At 46.1% G+C, this 18,768-nt stretch overlaps 1 protein-coding gene across 2 annotated transcripts in view; it reads left to right on the top strand.

Annotated features, from left to right (window-relative positions):
• Positions 1-245: 245 nt before the first annotated feature.
• Vangl1 (VANGL planar cell polarity protein 1) overlaps positions 246-18,768 on the top strand; it is a 52,628-nt gene continuing 34,105 nt past the window's right edge. Inside the window, exons 1-3 of one of the 2 annotated variants that reach the window (XM_004853791.4) lie at positions 246-386; positions 7,814-8,014; positions 15,872-16,004. In XM_004853791.4, coding sequence (XP_004853848.2) covers positions 7,944-8,014; positions 15,872-16,004 — 204 coding nt within the window. In that variant the 5' untranslated portion in view covers positions 246-386; positions 7,814-7,943. Of the gene's footprint in view, positions 387-652; positions 806-7,813; positions 8,015-15,871; positions 16,005-18,768 lie in introns of those variants that run through there. The other variant, XM_004853792.4, reaches the window with a different exon arrangement.

The following is an 18,768-nucleotide window of genomic DNA, read 5'->3' on the forward strand; positions in this document are numbered from 1 at the left end:
CGCTGTGGCGGGGGTCCATCCCATCTATTCCTGGTGTGTGCGGGGGTGCAGGACTGCGTGTCCGAGCTCAGATGTGCGTGTGCGTGGGGCGTCGGTGCCACGCCCAGGTGTGGGGTGTGACCGCTCGCCCCGGCCAGTCCTCGGCTGCAGGTGGGCCGGCTGCGCGGGGCCGCAGCGCTCGCAACTCTTGGCTCGCGGCCGCGTCGGGCTCGCAGGGCTGGGCTGGGGCTGCGGGGCGGCGCCGGGACAGGAAGCGGAAAGCAGCAGTGCAGCGGCGGCGGCGGCGGCGACGGGGCTCTGCCTCTACAGGAGCCCAGCGCAGGCCGCAGAGCGGAGCGCCGGGAGCCGAGAGCGCGGGCCGCGGAGCCCGGCCGGCCGGCGCGGAGGTGAGTCCTGAGGGAGCCGAGGCGAGGCGGCCCGCACACCCCGCCCCGCGCGCTCCTCCCGCTCCGCCTGGGCTCCCGGGGACGCGCCGGGTGGTGCTGCCCGGGCCCCTTCTCCTCCGCCCCGCCCTGCGCTCGGGGCGCACCCCTCTCGGGGTCCCCCGGACACCCCTGCTCTCCGCAGGGCTCTGGGGGGCGCCCTCGGGCGCGGCGGGCGGTAATGGGGAGGGCCGAGCGTCGGTGGAGGCGGGGCCGGGCCCGCCCCGCGGTTCCCACCCGGTGCTCGCCCGCGCGCGGGGTCACCTGGCCCGCCGCCAGGCACGGCGCGGAGCCGGCCCGTGTCTCCTCGCTCGCTGCCAGGCTCGGGCGGCTTGAGGACCGGGCGACGCGTCCGTGTGCGAGTCGCGGAGCGCAACAGGCAGGTAGGAGTTTACTTTCAAAAAGGCCTGGGGTGGAGCAGAGGCGTGGGGCCGGTCCCCGCCCGAGGTGTCGCTGCCCTGGGAAATCTCCCCACGCCGGGCAGCCTTCGCCAACGGCGAGACCTCATTTCCTCCTGTAGTCTTTGAACTGCCCCAAGCAACGCGCCCAGAGAAGTGTGAAGCTTTATAAAAATTTAAACGCGTCGGTGGTGGAGGCAGGAGTGGGGCGGAGCCGCGGCCTGGCTGCTCTGCGAAGAGCTGCTGAGAAGGGAAATGGGTTGCCCAGTTTTCACTTCTACCAACCGGGTACGACGCCCAAGCCGCGAAAGTGAGCGCCTTGCGTTGTTCTAGGGAAGTGTTAAGGCGATTTATTGTGATCGTGTGGGTGACACGTGCATTCTGTTAAAACTCTTTCTGAGGGGGCTGCGGTTTGAAATGCGGGTATTCTTAGATACTTACTCCAAAAGCTAGCAAGCTGTAAAGAACCTGGCATTTTCACTGGCGTGTTTATAAATTTTACAGGGTTGCTGAAAAATATTATAACTTGTGTCACTAATCAGCAGTGCTAATTAGCATTCTCCCTCCAGGAGGTGGGTTGTTTGATTACACAGCTCCTAGGCTCTTTAAGTGAGATGGCAGAAACTGGCTGAATCCAAAGACATAATTAGCCATTTTATGTAACCACTAATTAGAGTTTTTAGAGTCGAATTAAATCAATGTGATATAGTTGGGGTTTTGATTTGTGGGAGGAAATTTTTATTCTACAGTTCAAAGAAATAACACACCTCCCCTATCCATAAGCTCGGTAGCATTTCCGCATGCTGGCCCCTCTCCGATGTGAGGGGTAAAAACACCTCGGGTAAAATTTTCACTGTTACTGTGTGTAACTTGGCAATATGGCTTGGTTGCAACTTAATTTGCAAGTAAAATGGGAGACGAATTTTGAGAGTGGCATTTTTGTAAGGACTGCTTGCCAAGCGGTACATTTTTATTGTTTTATATATTGGGCAATACGATGAAACCACAAAGGAAATTTAAAAGTTTCCTTACCCAGCAACAATTCCATGTCACCTTTGTTTATGATGAATTAGTGTTGAAGTCTTAAGAAAAGTATTCTCTCCTTTATCCCCCTGATACATACAGAAACACACTGTTTCCCTAGACTTCAGCCACTGTTTGGGCCCTTACCACACTGGATTTTAATTGGAGAGCTCCAGCTTTGGGCTGTGGGCTCCTTTAGAGCTGGAACTTTTTCAGATTCATTTATTTCTTTTGAACTCCTCACTATGTTTAGCACACTGAACCTGTGAGTAGTAGTTGAAACTGCACAATTCTTTATGAGGTTATTTGTGGTTTGGAACAGTTTTTGACTGTTGCCTACCTGCTTCTGTGTAAATAAATGATTCTGGTAATTGCTGCATTGTAAATTTTCTATACTTAAGAACAGAGAGAGGTTCAATAATTAGACTCAAATTCAAGCCCTGTTGAGCACTTACCAGGTGTGCAACCTTGGCTTCCTTCACTATGCCATGATATTAATATTTTATTTTCCTTAATGGCTTGTTCTGGGGATTAAGTGTTGTAGTATGTGCAAATGACTTAGTCTAACACATAGTGACACTTGGTAACTAACTGTAAGCCATTACACTGTTACTGCTATCATCTCTCTAGAAAGTGAAGCATCTGTGGTCAGGTGTCTAGCATGTTCGTGGCAGGTGATTTGGGCATATGCTCTGCAATTTCTGTAAGTTGGGCAGGATGAGGTGGCTTGTGGCTGGGCTGTTTCTGCCGGCAGCTTGAGCTTGCTGAAGCCTGAAGAAAAGGTGCCTGTGTGTTCTGCTTCGGTCTCTGTCCACCTGTGTCCTCTGGAGTCCCACTTATTAAGACAGCAGTCACTGGCCTGTGGGATTCGCTGAGAAGGTAGTATTCAGGAAACCTATTTGGCCCAGGCTTAAAGCTCTAGTAGGGGACAAGGGATTGGCTTGAAAACAAATATCCACCTTACGTATTCATAGCTCTGCAGAAATCTATATCTAGCCTCCAAAAGGTGGAAATATATTCACTGCAGAGGGGGTGGAGTGGCCCTTTAAAGGCAGTGTGTGTCCCTGCACCTCTGTGTGCTAACTTCCTCTCTTCCCAGCCAAGCCCCCTTAATTACTTATAGCTGTAGGCAGAGCTGTTGATGTTTTATAATTTCCTTTTGGCGACAATTAGCTTATGCCTGCAATGTCATTACCATAACCTATCATTTCCCTCCTGTGATTTTCTGAGAACTTTTTCTTTTAAGTAGGAGTCTAGTGTATTTTATGTGAGTGAACCTGACTTTAGAGAAAGATTCTGACACCTCTGACCTTCATTTTGCTCTCAGTAAACCATGGTAAAGGAGGTTCTTAATAGCATTTTTGCCTGGGAATTCCAGATCTCAAGACACTCACCCAGAGGTACACAGTGCACCTGTCTCAGCAGTGTTCCCCTTGCTGGTCATGTGAAGGGGTTTGCTGAGCTCCACCCCCTACTGATGTGTCCCTCCAGCCCCTTCCTGAGCAGTAAATCCTGCCTGTAGCTCTTCAAGGGTGGATGGTGGGAAGATCAGGATGCTCTTGGGCAGGCCTGAAAGAGACTGATTTCTGCGTAGCACACCTGCAATATAAACTTCTGCTTAGCAAGCTGCCATGTGAGCCAGCAAAGTGACTTCACTCTCAGTATATCACTGCAGGATTTCTTCCATGGGGAAAGTATGCCTTACTGTCCTGACCTCTGCTGCCAAACATTCATTCAGCAAACATTTACTGGATGCCAACTACTGAATGTTGTAGGAGGTGGAGAAACAGTAATGAAAGTGGCCCCTGCCCTCATGGAGCTACAGTTTATATAGGAGCTGGACATTAAGTAATCACTCCAGTAAATGTAGAACTGAAAATTGAGAAAGGAAGAATGTGGAGTGTTGCGAAGGGCCCGATATGTAGGGTGCCAGATCAGAAAAGCCTCTTGAAAGAGGCAGTACTATATTTAAATTGAGAGAAATTGGGCAAAACAAGGTACCAGTGCCCTGATGCTGGAGAGAGCCTGGTACCTTAGAGGAACAGGAGCTGAGGCAGAATATTGAAGATCAAATGGAAGATTTTCCATTTTATTCAAAGCTCACAGGGACACCGAGGAGAGAAGGGTTTTAAGCAGAATGATACCTGCCTAGTAATTTAAAAGGTCACTCTCTTTGCTGCTCATCCTGGGTCAGACACGATATGGACCATGTCTGGGATCAGGATGATAGAGGGACTGGTCCACGTTCTTAACTCCATGTTTTCACCTTTACATGAGCCCCGCCCATTCAGGCTGGTGCAGCAACCCATCAGCTTTTTATCCCGGGAAGATGATTCTTTTCTGTTGTTATCTTTCCTAGTAAGGGGTCTCTTCTGGGCTTGTCACAAGTTCTGTTAATTCCTTGTGCACGCAAGGGAACTGTCTCCTAAGTACATAAAGTCCTTGCAGTGATAAGCTTCAGGATATGCTTCTCTGCTGTCTCCACAGGAGCTCTTACCTGGGCTCAAACCCTCTTTTAAAACGAGTCCTAGGTTTTATGAGTTTGCTTCCTGTTGCTGCTCCTTAATCTCCACTCTGATCTTAGATAGGATAAGTGTTGATGAGCATGACACACACAGTATGATTTAGAAGAAGGGCTGGGCTCTGTTTCTCTGCAGCCCGGATTACACGGAGAGACATGGAGGCTTTGCTGCACATTAGCCCTGGGCTGCTGTGATGTGCCAAAGTGGTGGGCGTACCGTGTTCCGGAGACAGGCAGAGCTTGGTGATGGTGGGATGTGCGCGATGAAGAGGAAGGGGAGAGCACTGAATGGCACAGGGTTGGGTTCATGGTGCAGAGTGATGGCATTGCTATGGCAGAAGAAATTGAGAAGACTGGGCCAGGATGCGAGAAAGCAGCTATGGAGGGTGATGATAATCCCAAGTGGAGCAAAAGTTGTCCTCCCTAGCAGCAAGTGTGCGTCTGGGCTTTATTCTTCAGGAAGCATTTGTTGGGTACCTGTGGTATTCAGAGTGTCTTGGGGATAGGGAAGCCATAGCTTCTGTTTCCAAGGAGTGTATGCTATTGTGAGTTCACCGATGGGGAGGAATGAGGCATGTTTTGAGGGCTAAGAGTTAATACATGATGTGGGGAAAGGGAAGGAAATTTTAGAGGAGAAGGAGTAAACAGGTGCCAGCAGCAGAGCCCTGTGAGGACAGGCAGTGTGTCTTTGTCATTGCCATGCCCCTAGCATTGCTAAGCATGGTCGTGGTTGCTCAAATGCAGATGTGAATGAATGGGTCAGTGGGAGTAAGGAGGGCTTGGAGGAGGACAGAGGTGTCATGTTTAGACCTGGCTCACAGCACTCTCTGACCAACTTAGAGATGTTTCAGTGGAGATTTAAGGATGGAAGACTTGACGACAGCAGAGAGAGAGAGCAAGAGAGCATTTATTCATGCCCCGTGGATAAGTATAGGGAGGAATTGTGGGAGAGAAACTGGGCATAGGTGGTTGATAGAGTTAGGAAAACCTTTATCCAGAGGGTCCTTGGGGTCTGTCATTTCCTTTGAGGGACATGTCAGGCGTTCTCTTAATGGGCAAGTTGTAGTGAAGATGAAGAGTGATGACCATTGGCAAAAGGTGAAGAGAATGAAAGTTGGGTTGTATTTGCTGGAGACAATGCATTTAATCCTCACTACCTCCTTAGGAAGGGAATATTAAATGCCCCCATTTTACTGGGGGGTTGTGGTGGGAGGTAGAACAGAAGCTTAGAGACAAGAGCATCTGCTTCGTGGTGGTGTCACAGCTAGGAAGTGAAAAGACAGGATGAGCTCTGGGGTGCAGGGCTGAGGCCGTCTGCCTCTGAGACACCTCTCACCATTTAGTGACAGATAGCAAGGAGCTGGGATGGAACGGGATTCAGGAGTTAGGGGTTGGAAGGCACAAACAAGTCTAGGGGTTATGGAGGCTCAATTATGAGTCTAGAAAAGAGAGGTCAGTTTTCTGGGGAAAGAACCAAACATTGGAACTTGCAGGTCAACAGAGAGCAGGGTCAGGGGCTCCCAGGGAGAGCTGGATTCACGCTGGCTGCACATCTTGGCTGTACTTCCTGAAGCTGATGTCTGCCAGGTATGAAGCCAGTGAGAAAGCAGCAAAGCCGGGGGGGGGGGGGGCAGAGAGGAAGTGAGACTGGAAGGCGCTGAAAGCTCATTGAAATTGCTAGCGAAAATGAGGGGAGACAGAGTAGAGTGAAAAAAGATCAGCCAGCTCTCAAATCTTTGAGGAACATACATGGAGGTCAGCCCAAGAGCCAAACTAACATTTTGAAAAATGCCTGCCTGCGTGTCTGACATTTAACCTTTACAGTCACCCCTTCAGTATAGGATGTCTTAATTCCTTTTTATGGGGTAGAAAACCTGAGGTCAAATCAAGATCTAACTGCCTTGCTTAAGTACACAGCTGGCTGGGAGGCAGTGGTCTGCAAGACCACCCTTAGGGTGGACCCATAGGTGAGCCTCATGCTCACTGCCCTGCTGCTTTTCAAGCCGGAGCTTTGGAACTGCCAAAGTGGGTGGGGATGGCCACCCACTGTCAGCTACCCAGTGCATGTTGAGCCCATGGTGGGTGCTGTCACTGTACTTAGCGTTTTTGGTCATTGCAGCAGTCCTGATATTCCCACCCAGTCTTCCTCACTGCCGGCTGGGGTGCGGAGAAGGAGTAAAATGTTGAGTGTGGACTAAGGGAGACTAGCCTTGGGTGGCCAACCTTGGAAATGAAAGAATGTCTCTTCCAGGCTGAAGCAGTGGTCAAGCCAGAGGCGTCCTCATGGGAATTTGAAGTTCTACGGGCTGTGTTGGTGTGTGGTGCCCTGGCCTGCCTGATTCCCCACAGACTTGGTGTTGCTGGGGTCTGGGAGCCTGGGCCTCCGGGAGGTGGGGCAGGGCTAAGGCATTTGCAACTCCTTTGTGTTTTCTTCACACTTATCTTCCTGGGCCTGTTTGCAGTTTAACTTCTCTGAGAAGGAACTCTAGTGGGCGGAGACCAGCTCTGGCTGAGGGGTGCAGGGAGACACAGAGTTTTAGATCTGTTTTCTGAAAGTAAAGGATTAGTGTGTGTGAGAGCTCAGGAATGTACTTGGAAATGTTTCCAATTTATTTTTATTGCAAAGCAGTATCTAATGAAAGTGTGGGAAAGGACCCAAGAACCTTGCAACTAATAAATCACCTGTTTGCATTTTCTGATGTCCTCTTTGAATCCTTATCCTTACATAAGTTGTTTGATGTGAATGTAGGGGTAAATTCAGTGTGTATCTACAATCCATTATTAAATTCATTCTATCATAAATATCTTTACTTTCTAATTACCATTTTATATAGATACGTGCTTTTTGTTGAGTGGATGAGTTTGTTTTCCTTACCTATCCCTTTGTTTTAGGGTCACTGAGATTGTTTCTAGCTTTTTTATTGTTATTATAGACAGTTGGGTAATAATTTTCTTGAAGATTTACTTTTCTAAGATAAATTCTTAGAACTTCGGATTCTTGGATTAAAAGAGCGAGATTTTTTTTTATACTTTTGATGATGATTGGTGTCCTTAAAAGCTACTTCCCTGAGTATTTTATGACCGGCAAACTGGCAGTGAGAGAGCTGACCTCTCCGTCTAGGGTTGTTGGTGCAGAAAGCCACTTATGGCCCAAATTAGCGAGGGTGAGACCGTGCTTAGGAAAGGGACCAGTGCCTGGTCTCTCCCGCTGCCCATCTTCTCCCTGCTGTGGTGGGGATCCACTTGCTCAGCACTCAGCCTGTCTCCCACACACCTGGGAAGCTTGTTCCTACATGAGATGAGCATTTACAGGTCAGTGCTTCACCCAAGCTCCCTCGTTCCATAATAAAGACCCCGCTGAGGAGGTTGCTGCTTGTGAGAGGCAGCTGCTGTCTACCTTGTTAAGAATGGCTTTGAAGACTGATCTCTCTTTTTTCCCTTTTTCCTAGAATTGTTCCTGTTGATGAGTAGCTCCTCTTCTGATTTGGACTTCTTGAGGCTTTAGAAGCTAGTAGGTGAAATTGTCTACCTCTAAAGAGAAACAGTGCCTGCTCCTTCAAGACGCATCTCTCCATTGCTATGGATACCGAATCCACATACTCTGGATATTCATACTATTCAAGCCATTCAAAAAAATCTCACAGACAAGGGTATGTAAGCCATTGATCGTTCTGCTTTGCATTTGGGAAATCTGCAGGTTGGTGGGCCTTTCAAATAGCCGCTTGCAGAGCTGTTGATGCTGGCAGTTCCGCCCAGGGGTGCCTGAGAGGCTGACCTGTGACAGGGGCTGACATAGGTTTGGAATAGCCATGCCAACAATTTACATTGTATAGCCACTGTTACAGTTGATGACCTTAATTTCTCACAATTAGTTTTTTTTAAATTAATTTTATTGGTATATTTTAGGTATACAATATAATCATATTCATCATTGGAAATTTGCACCTTTACATAATCTCTCTTGGCTCTTATTTTTTCCCCCTTCCCTTACCCTCCCTTCAACCCCTCCATGCCTCCCTATTTACAAAGACATTGTTTCCATTTTTTCATTTTCTCATATTAATTCCATTTCCCTTTTTCCTTTCCCCTACCCCTCCCACTCCCCCTTCCCCTTTTCTTCCTGTTTCACATTGTCTATTATACCTTTTAGTCCTTATTTACACTTTCAGTTTCTCATGCTAGAGAAACTATTTGCTATTTACATATGTGTGTCCTATTTATTTCACTTAAGAGTATCGCCTCAATGTGCATCCATTTAGCTATAAATGTCTCTAGTTTTTCATTTTTTATGGCTGAGTAGTACTCCATTTTATTAAAAAAAAAACCCACATTTTCTTTATCCAGTCTCCGGTTGATGGGGATTTGGGCTGTTTCCAAGTTTTAGCTATTACAAACTGTGCTGCTATGAACACGGGTGCACATATCTCACTGTAGTATGATTCTTTTAATTCTTTGGGGAAGATCCCCAGCAGTGGAATAGCGGGGTCAAACGGGACTTCCAGTCCTAGTTCTTTGAGGTATCTCCATACTGATTTCCACAGTGGTTGCCCCAGTCTGCACTCCCACCAGCAGTCTCACAATTAGTTTTAAATTAAAGTTTCCCTCTGCAGTGGAAATGTTTTTCATTTCTAAGTACTTTTCAGATGTTAGTTCTCCCAAAGCTTTACGAGTAATGTGAAGGAGGGTTAAAAGACAAGTGTTCATTTGCTGCTTTTTACCAAAGCTGCTGACTCATTGTCCGTTATGCATTTGCCATGAGGTTTGCGCACAAGCCAGGGTGATTGGCCTGGTGCCTTTCTTCTCTTTGGTCTTCCAAGTGAACAGCCTGGGCTTTAGAATCACTGTCCGGGTGATGGGGCCAATTTCCCCATCCTCTGCAAATTAAACAGGTCTGCACTAGTAATTGAAGGGCCTGCAGTTACTAACCTGCAGAGTGTTTGCTGAGTAGAGGAATGGGTGACAGAGTGAATGAATGATGGCCTGTACCAGTGAAGAATGCAGCTGACAAAACTGCAGCGTTGCCACTTAACCTAGTCTCCTTATCTGTGAAATGGGTACAGGGATCCCTCCTTTTGAGGTTGTAGAGCTAATCAAATGAGATTATGCATGCAAAGTGTTTAACCCAGTACATAACAGGAGGTCACCAACCAGCGACTATGTTAATGGCTTCACATCTCAATTTCACATTTCAGTACCATGTTCAGAGATACCAACCTTCCCCAGCCTTAAGGCCCACCTGTGACCTCAGCTCAGTGTGAAAGGTGACTGTAGTGGTGTTTGTTTCCCTTGCTGAACAGTTCCCCCCATAAGAGTAGCTGAAGAGTAAGATTTTGTTTTGTAAAACCGTGATTCGATGTGTAGATCTAATTTGCTTGCTTATCCATGAGCCTGTATGTATGTACACACATAGAGGACTGGAAGTGGGTTGGCAAGCTTCCAAGAGTGGTCATCTACAGCAGAGAGGCTCTGTAGCAGAGTGACTGATGGGACCTGTCATTTATACCTTGCCTCCGTGCTTATTTGAGAATGTATTTTGTAATTTTTAAGAAAGTGAATGGAGTAGGAGTATAGAGGAAATTTCATAGGTTATTTGATAAAAGAAAACATGACCCCATGTTATTTTAAAAAATGAGTTTCAAAACTTTGTATATTGTGATATATATGATAGATATTAACGTACTGGCCATGCCTATCTCTGAGTATAGGGATTATGGGTATTAATTTGCATTCTTTTCTAAATTTTTATGTATTGCCCTAATCATAAAAATTTATAGCCTTGTGCTGGAGCCCTGATTAGCCTTTCCAGTCAGGAGAGGAAGTACAGGACCCCCAGTATTGGTGCAGCAGAGGTGGGGTTGCAGGGAGTCTTCAGGGATGGGATAGAACCCAGATCCTGAGATGGCCAAAAACACCGTGGTGATAAAACTTCTGTCACACATTTCAACCACTGGGAGAATTTACAGTTAGTTATAAAATACCAGAAACAGCTATTTTAAAATATCAACTCTTTAACACTAAGTAGCGAAAGCATCTCATTGTCAGCATGTCAGGCTTCCCTTTCCTGTGCTGCTAGGACTAAAGTAAGAATTTGAGATTCTTTTGGTGCTTGGGATGCGTATGAGAGAGCAGCTTACAGGCTTCTGAGAAGCTACTCTGACCTCCTTTGACTACACTTGAATGCTGACTTCCACACTTTGGGGTCCATTGCTGTTCTCTGCAATTTCCTTGGGCCTCTTGGGGCCCACAGAAATTGATACTCCAGTGTTGTTGTGGGAATGTTAAAAGACTATCACTGTATTAAAACAGCACACAACACTCTTAGTGCCTTCTTGGGTCCTTGTGGAAAGTCCTTGGCAAATGCTAATACAAAACAAGGCTTTCAATCAATTAATCAGGCCATGTTACCAAATGCCTGCTTGAGAGAAGCTCTGAGATCAGGGATGTGTGCATTAGGGACTTGTAGATGCATTGTATGCCTTCTTCAGAAGCAGTGACACCAGGTTCCCGTGAAGGCAAAATAGAGAACAAGTAATCCGCAGGCAGTGGGTGCTGGACACTGTGCAGTGCTTGACCCACACCATGAGGAGTGTTGAGCAGTAACCCTACCCTGCACTGGCACAGAACAGGCCCTAGACACAGCCAAGGCCATGGATTGTGTCCTAGCAGTGCCCCTGGGAGGCTGCTCTCTGCTTAGTGATTTGTTGGGAATTTGAATGGAAGAGAAGGAAAGCGGGAGGAGGACCAACTCCAGCTCAGAGCAGAATAATGAAGTGCACCAAACTCGATATGCCTGATGACACCATGATTATCTTGGAGGGTTGGCCAGCTTCCCAGCTGGGGGCAGGCAACTCTTTTCTAACAAAGAGGTTGATGGCCTGGTTTTATGATGCTTGCAGTTTCCTGAGAGTGTCCAGCTAACGTGCTGGGAAAATGGTGCAGACTTCAGCCGACCTTGCCTAACCTGTGAGTTCAGAGCACAAGTTGACTGGTTAATGCAGCAGCTGCCAGTGAAGTGAACGACTGCTTTGGGAGCACCCGCTGGGCCCTTCCCAGTCAGTATCTTCTGTCCTCACAGCAGACCTGGTCCAGTGAGAGGTGGTAGCCCTGTTTCACAGGTGATAACACCGAGGCATAGGGAGAAACACTGTTGCTGAAATTGTAGCCTTAGTAGGTGCCCTGGGCAGGATTCAGGATTGTTGGTCCATTGAAAAGGAAATGCTGCTTTTGAAAGGGACATGAAGGTTACCTAGGGTGACTGATGTACTCAAGTCCATTGTCCAGAGGAGGTCTGTCTGGGCAGTGGGGGATTCTGAGGCCACTTTGGGGCCAATTTGCCCTGCGTCCAGCCCTCTCACCCTACTCAGTGCTGACAGAAGCAGTCAGCCAGGCCCAGCAGTCGGCGGAGAAGGACAGGTAGTGCGTGAGTGGGCGGTGGTGGAAAAGGAAAAGGAGGAGTAACCGGTGGGGCCAGCTTTCCCTAAATAGAAACAGACAAATAACAGAAACAGGCCTAAATAATCTTCCCAGGAAATGCTGATTGTAAGCAGGAACAGTGTGGGAATTGCAGGATTCTGGCTGGAATGGGGGGGCTACAGTGGCCCCCAAGAATTCAGCTCCAGAGTTCCCCACATTGGTGCATGTACACACATGGGTGCACACACATGCAGGTACCTCTTGCATGCTGCTTCTTGCTCTCCCTGCCCTCTCACGTGTGTGTGTGCAAACACACACAGATAGACTTATTTTTGCTCATCTGGGTAGATGGTGCGGGGGGGAGATTGAAAGATAAAGCTACATTGATTCCCATGGGTAACATAGCTGCCCAACAAAGGTGCATAGGTGACCCCACCTGTCTGTCAGAATGGGTAAAATGCACAAAGGTGCATGTGATTGTTAAGTGGCATTCATGAACAGACTGTTGATTCTGGGGGCATCTGTTCCTAGACACTTAGACACATGGACTACTTGTCTTCAGCTTTGGAGAGCCCTCTTCCAGAGAACAGTTGGTAGCTACAGGTGTTCCTTCCACCTGGAGCCACAGGCATGAGCAGTTGGGTACATACTGCAGTGAGGTGGCTGCACTCTGACTTGTTCTGTAATCTGGAAAGCACTGGGGTGGACAGCGTTATTTTGGTTGGATCTTTAAGTCCTGGGTTGGCACACACCTACCTGGAGAAGTAATGGAGGAGCGGCAGTTTCTGTTAAAGCTGTATGGCGGGTCTTGCTCCTTCTGTAACAAGACTAGAATGAGGAGAAGCCCATTTGGTCCCATGCTGGTGCTGAGATGAGGACTTATTCTACATTTCCTCTCATTTGGCACATTTGGAAAGCTGGCAGCCTTTGGCAGCCTCAGTCATAGTCCCACACTGTCCTGCATCCACTTAATACTGTGTTAGTAACGAACCGCTGTGATTTGCAAGATTGTACAGCTGAACATACACTCATTGCTCCCATTGTTGAGCCCCTGCTGGGTACAGGCATTTCACACATAGGTGGAATTCCAGTTAGTCATTCCAACAGCTCTTTCCTCCCTTGGGAGCACTTGAGTGGGAGAGTCTTGTGGAAAATGTCCTAGACCACCTGCATCCTCATCACCCAGAGTGCAGTAAGAAATGTGGATTCCTGTTGTCTCCTTTCCAGACAAATCCTGTGAGGGTGGGGCCAACTAATCTGCCCTAAAATCTGCACCCAGCGTGGTTTTCATCACACTGCAAGTTGAGCAGCACTGGTTTAGGATTTCAGGCCCTGGAGGATGAGAAGCTTTCCTCAGGTTATCAGATAAAGGGTTCTGATCTGGTTTACTTCAGACAGTTACCAGGGAGTTGGGAGACAGTTGTTCTGCATCTGGTGCTTTGGGCTCTTTAAGAGCTGGGCTGCATAGGTTGGAGTGGGAGCTGGGGCTGGTGGAGAGAGGCTGTTCCAGCCCTGGGTGGTTCCCTGTCTGCTTTCTGCCTGATAGTGCTCAGGATCCAGGAATTCGCACTCCATGAACGATTCTGATTTCCAGTGGAATTTGTGCTGTCACAGGATTTGACCAGTGGGACTTGTGAATAGAGGTGGGTTGGGTAAGCATGTGATGTAGCTGATGGCCAAGAGGGTGTTAACTGTGAGTGCAGCAGGGAAAGTGGAAATGAGGTGAGACAGAAGAGGGGCCCGTGCATCTGGTGCCAGTGGGGTTTGGAGGAGCGGCGGTTGTGGCCCTGGCCTGATGTTCGTTCTGGAGGCTAAGCACATGGGAAATCGCTCCCACATCGTTATTGCTTCAAATAGGGAATACCCTTGGAAGTGGTTATACCAGATAATTCAGAATGCTGGGCTCACAGATTTGTGCTACCTAAGGTCACAGTCCAGTTGTGACTCCTAGTACTGTAGTAGCCTCCAGAGCATATTTCATAGCTCTAGTAGTGTGACAGCTGTCAGTGTGAGATAAACAAGAGGAGTATTTATGCTATAAATTCTTCCAGTTGTTCTTCAGAACAGTAGGTTTGAAAGTAATGGCAGCAGACCTGGATTCAGGTCTTGGAGAAGTCGCCAAAGCTTGTGAGACTCAGTTTCCTCATCTGTAAAATGGGAACAGTAATACTAGCCCCAAAGGGTTATTGTTAGGATTGCATGAAACTCATATAGTCAAGCACTTAATAAAGTGCTCTGTAAATTGGGGTGATAGTCATTGTTAGATGCATCTCTGGTAAACAACAAAATTCTCTGCTTGACTGTTTCCCTAATTGTTTGGTTAAAACAAAACATTAGACTTGACAAAAGCACATCCAGTTATGCTGTAGATACAGAATTCATGTCACAGAAAGATTCTCTGCAGCCACGGCTCTTTGAAAGAGTTATCCAACGTTTATCTTGGCTCTTTGATGGAGTTATCCAACGCTTATCCTAGGAAGATAGTGGTAAAGGAGACATTTGACAAGAAACCTTCATGTGACAGGTTTTAGTTGTGGTTTCTTATATTGCTAAGTAATAGGTGAATAGGAGATTTGTGTGTGGAGGGGAAGGGTTTGATGGTGTATTCATGGCTCTAGTTATATCTCTTTCTCCAAGGTAACTTACTCTGCTTTACAAAGTCAAGACACCATTTTTTGCCATTGGCTAACAGTAACCACAGTAATCGTGACCACTGTGTGAGTGCACTTGCTCCACACCCTGCATGGCATTGTCTATATAGTGTCATCATTGTCCCCATATTTCACAGGAGGAAACTGAGGTTTCAGAGGTTGAATGACTTATGCAAGGTTACATAGGTAGTGGGGCAGATTCAGATCTCACTACTTGTCTGCAAAATCTGCATTCATAATTCTGCCTTTCCTGGGAGTAAGAATGAGAGCAAGTAGTTGTAGGAGGGAAGGCTAATAGCCAGCCCGTGGGGACAGGAGGCTAAGGGAACTTACCAACTGAGCCAAGGGGCTCTTGGATTCACCATTGGCATCTGGAGGCCAGACTGCCAGTTTCCAGAAGTGGTTATTGGACCGGGGATTTAGCTCAGTGTTTTCGACGCCTGCTGCGCAAGCGCAAGGACCCAAGTTCGATCCCTGGTACCAAAAAAAAAACAAACAGAAGTGGTTATTGACCAGGTTGTGACCTGTGGGCCTGGCCACAGTGATTGATTAGTTTTGTAATTTCCAGACTAACCCATAGTAAGCTGACCTCCCTGTTGCCCTGGAAGACCACTCAGAAAGTTCATTTGGGGTAAAAGTATCCAACAACCTGCTTTCCTTAGGAGGTCTGAAAACACACACACACACACACACACACACACACACACACACACACCCTTCTCACCTCTTGGTGTCATTTGTCATGGCTTTGTTCGTTTCTGTGGGTGTCCTTGAATTCAGCTAAAACCTTTGGGAATGACTTAGTTTTCAGTTTGTAAGAATAAGAAGCGAATGATTTTTCTGTCCTAGTTTAGAGTTTCCTTTTTCTTGTCAAAAAGGGTAGGGTGAGAGTGTGTCCCAGATTTTTCTTTTTTTGTTTTTTGGTACAGACCAAAGCTTAGATATTTTGCACTGGTGTCCCAATAAAAAAATTCTAGAAAAGTAGTTTAGGCAAATTACTCAAATCAGCTGAGTGATTATTATATAAAATGCGCCTTAGCCAAGAAATCTAAAATTACAACTTTAAGCTCTGAAGAAAAATCTGATCGTTATTTGTGGCGCAGTGACAGTCTTTTTTTTTTTTTTTTTTTTTGGTGCTGGGGATTGAACTCGGGTCCTTGCACTTGCGCAGCAAGCGGCGAAACCACTGAGCTCAATCACCAGCCAACAGTCTTTGTTTTAGGTCATGAAATGGCAGAAAGGAAATAATTAAGTGGAGAGTAAAGATCACTTTACTCCTTGCAGGGGCAGATGGGTGGGTATCGGTGCAATGTGTGCATGTGTGTGTGAGCACGTGTGCATGTGTAGTTTTCTTAAATTTAAAATGAGATTTATATCTTAATGAATCAGAGAGTTAATTTATATGGCGTGAATTCAATAGCTGAGTATCATTTATTTTTTCAGGGAGAGAACTAGAGAGAGACATAAATCGCCCCGGAATAAAGATGGCAGAGGGTCAGAAAAATCTGTCACCATTCAACCTCCCACTGGAGAGCCCCTGTTGGCAAATGATTCTACTAGGACTGAGGAGGTTCAGGTAAGGATCAAAGGTGGTCTGTAAGCACACTGCCACTTGGCCAGTCTCCTTTCCATAAATGTTTTTCTAAGTCTTGTTGCAGTAGGTTCTCTTGAGTTTTTGTCTTTATTTTTCTAGCATGTTAATTAGTTTATCTATGTCCCGTGGTTTCTTATTGGTCTAAGAACAGCCTGTCTTGCCAGTGTGATTGGTTGGTCTACTTTGAATGATGTTGAAAAGAAGCCAGCACAGCTGATGACAGGGCAGGGAAGGGCAAAGTTACAGGCTAGAGTCTCGGGAGACTCATTTCGAAATGGAGCAGTGTTAGAGGGGGAGGGAAACTATGTAGTATTGAGAAGAAGGGAAAAGAAGTTAGGACAGCCCAGATGTACTGCTAAGTTCATGAAATAAACCAGTGACTGAACCCTCCAATGTCTGATAGGAAAACACAGATGAATGAGATAACCTCTTGGCTCAAAGAGAAGGGAAAAAAATCTATCAAGCAAGCCTTGGGATCGTGAGGGAACTTTGCAGGACCTCAGTGCAAGGCCAAGGGTCAGAGCCAAGGAGCTGTGGCAAGTTGGAGAGTGAGTTACCTCTGTCAGGGAAGCAGCTCCTGCAATCCAGATGCTTCCTGCTACTGAGGAATGCAAGGACTCAGTGTTCCTGGATCTTACAGTGTTTAAGGAAAACTAGGTATTAGGATTTTATGTGAAACCACCCAATTTTGAAATACTGGCAGTTCGTTACTTTTTTAAAAGTAGTTTGTGGGTTCTTCTCTAGGTTTCAACTGCCTGGCACCCTAGTTGGTTTAAATAAATATCTGACCTATGCTCAGAAGCATGTTTGCACACCCTCTACACATCCTGAAATATATGTATGCCCAGCCTTGCCTCACATAAGCAAAGCTGTGTTTGCATACACAGCTGTAAAGATAGAGGAATACAGATAAGCATATATCTGTATGTACCTATAGGTCCACACAAATCCATACTTAGAATCAGATAGATGACTGAAACTGCAGTTCCTCAGAGCATACAAGGTGCTCTTGGGACCCAAAACGGCAGATGTGGGTTAAAGGTAGGATTTATTCCCTGATGAGCAAATGCCTTTGATGGTGCTTTACTGCTTGTCTTGGCTCTGGGAGGGTGGATGGATGACTGGATAGATGGATGGATGGATGGATGGATGGATAAGTGGGGCCAATCCTAGATTTGAATCACAATTAAGTAGTTTAAAGAGTTAGTTTTCTCCTGGAAGTGGATTCAGAGGTGCTGGTGGCTCACCTTGAGGACAGTCTTTCTTTTGACTTCTCTATATATTGTACTTACTGGGAAGCCATTGGTCTTTACACCAGAACAATGAGGTAGAAAAGGGATTTAGAGGTTGTATATTTCAGCAGCTATTACTGTGGTCACTTACAACCTTTTAGGTTTCTTCACTGAAAATTTAGAGTATTATATTAAGGGAGTTTAGATCCTTTTTGTTCTAAAAACTTCAAACTTGAGATGACCTTTTCCACATCTGCATTTTTTAAGACACCTATGTGCACAGATTCTTAAAGTGGTCAGGGGACTTAGTAACTTTTTGCCAGGAAGAAAGATGAGCAGCTTAAACTCAAGCAGCGGGTAGGCAACAAGGAATCCACAGGGTACTGGTAATAATTTTTCTGCATCGATAAGCAACTGAACACTAGGCCTAACACAAATATGGAATCCAGTATTTGTCTTCACTGAGAGTGTCACAAAATGCGTTATTTTCTATAGCTGGTGAACTAACCTTTTATTTAAGCAAATTGCATAGTTTTGAATTTGTGGCTTTTCCCCCTGCCTGATGTTTTTCTTTTTAAAATATTGCTGTGAATATACACAGAGAGAAACAAAACAGATCTTAAGTAGACCTTTGATGAATTGTAACAGATGAGTACACACAACCCACACTCCTCCCCACAAAAAATGCTTCTAGGCTCTTTCTAGTCCCCACCCCCATTCCCACCTCTGCAAGGCAACCGCTGTTTTGATTTCTACCTCTACAGATTAGTTTTGCCTGTTTTAGAATTTAATGTAATTGGAATCATATGATTTTTCCCCCATTCAGCATAACGCCTTTGACATTAATCTAGACTTTGGTGTGTTTAGGCAATTCGTTCTTTTTTATTTTTGCTGAATAGTAGTCTGTTGTATAAATTTACTACAATTTGTTATCTGTTCTGATGAGGTAGACATTTGAGTTGCACAATTTTGGCTGTTGTAAATAAAGCCATTAAGAACATTCATTCTTGTGCAAGTCTTTTGTGAACATCTGTTTTCATTAATTTTGGGTAAAACCTGGGAGTGGGATATGGCCATGTAGTGAAGGAGTACAGTGGGGCTAGTTTTCAGGAGGTGTTGAACCATCCTTCATTTCCACCAGCGATGTCTGGGAATCCTGGTTGCATCAGGCTGTTGTCTGTAGTAATTTCTGTTGTGGTAGGTGACAGTTTTCATCTCCCAAATTGAAGGCCTGTTGCATGTAGGTTGAGATCTTTACCACTACTACCACTTCTTAACCATATCCTGTTAATATATTTCATAAATCAAGGAGGTTTGTTTTTATCATTACTAGATTTGGAGTTACTCAGTTATGAGAGATCTGACTTGCTGATTCACCTATTAAACTGTATTTCTCTAAGTTGATATCCTCATTTCACCTATATTGGTGCTACATCTGTTTTTTTGCAGAGTTAAATCATATCCCTGAATCTCTGAGGCAAACCTCTTTGCACCCTGCATTGCTTTTCTTGCTC

The sequence above is a fragment of the Heterocephalus glaber genome, unplaced genomic scaffold, assembly GCF_053883595.1.
Source record: "Heterocephalus glaber isolate CG9 unplaced genomic scaffold, H.glaber_assembly_v1.0 deba00001442, whole genome shotgun sequence".
Taxonomy (NCBI): Eukaryota; Metazoa; Chordata; class Mammalia; order Rodentia; family Bathyergidae; genus Heterocephalus; species Heterocephalus glaber.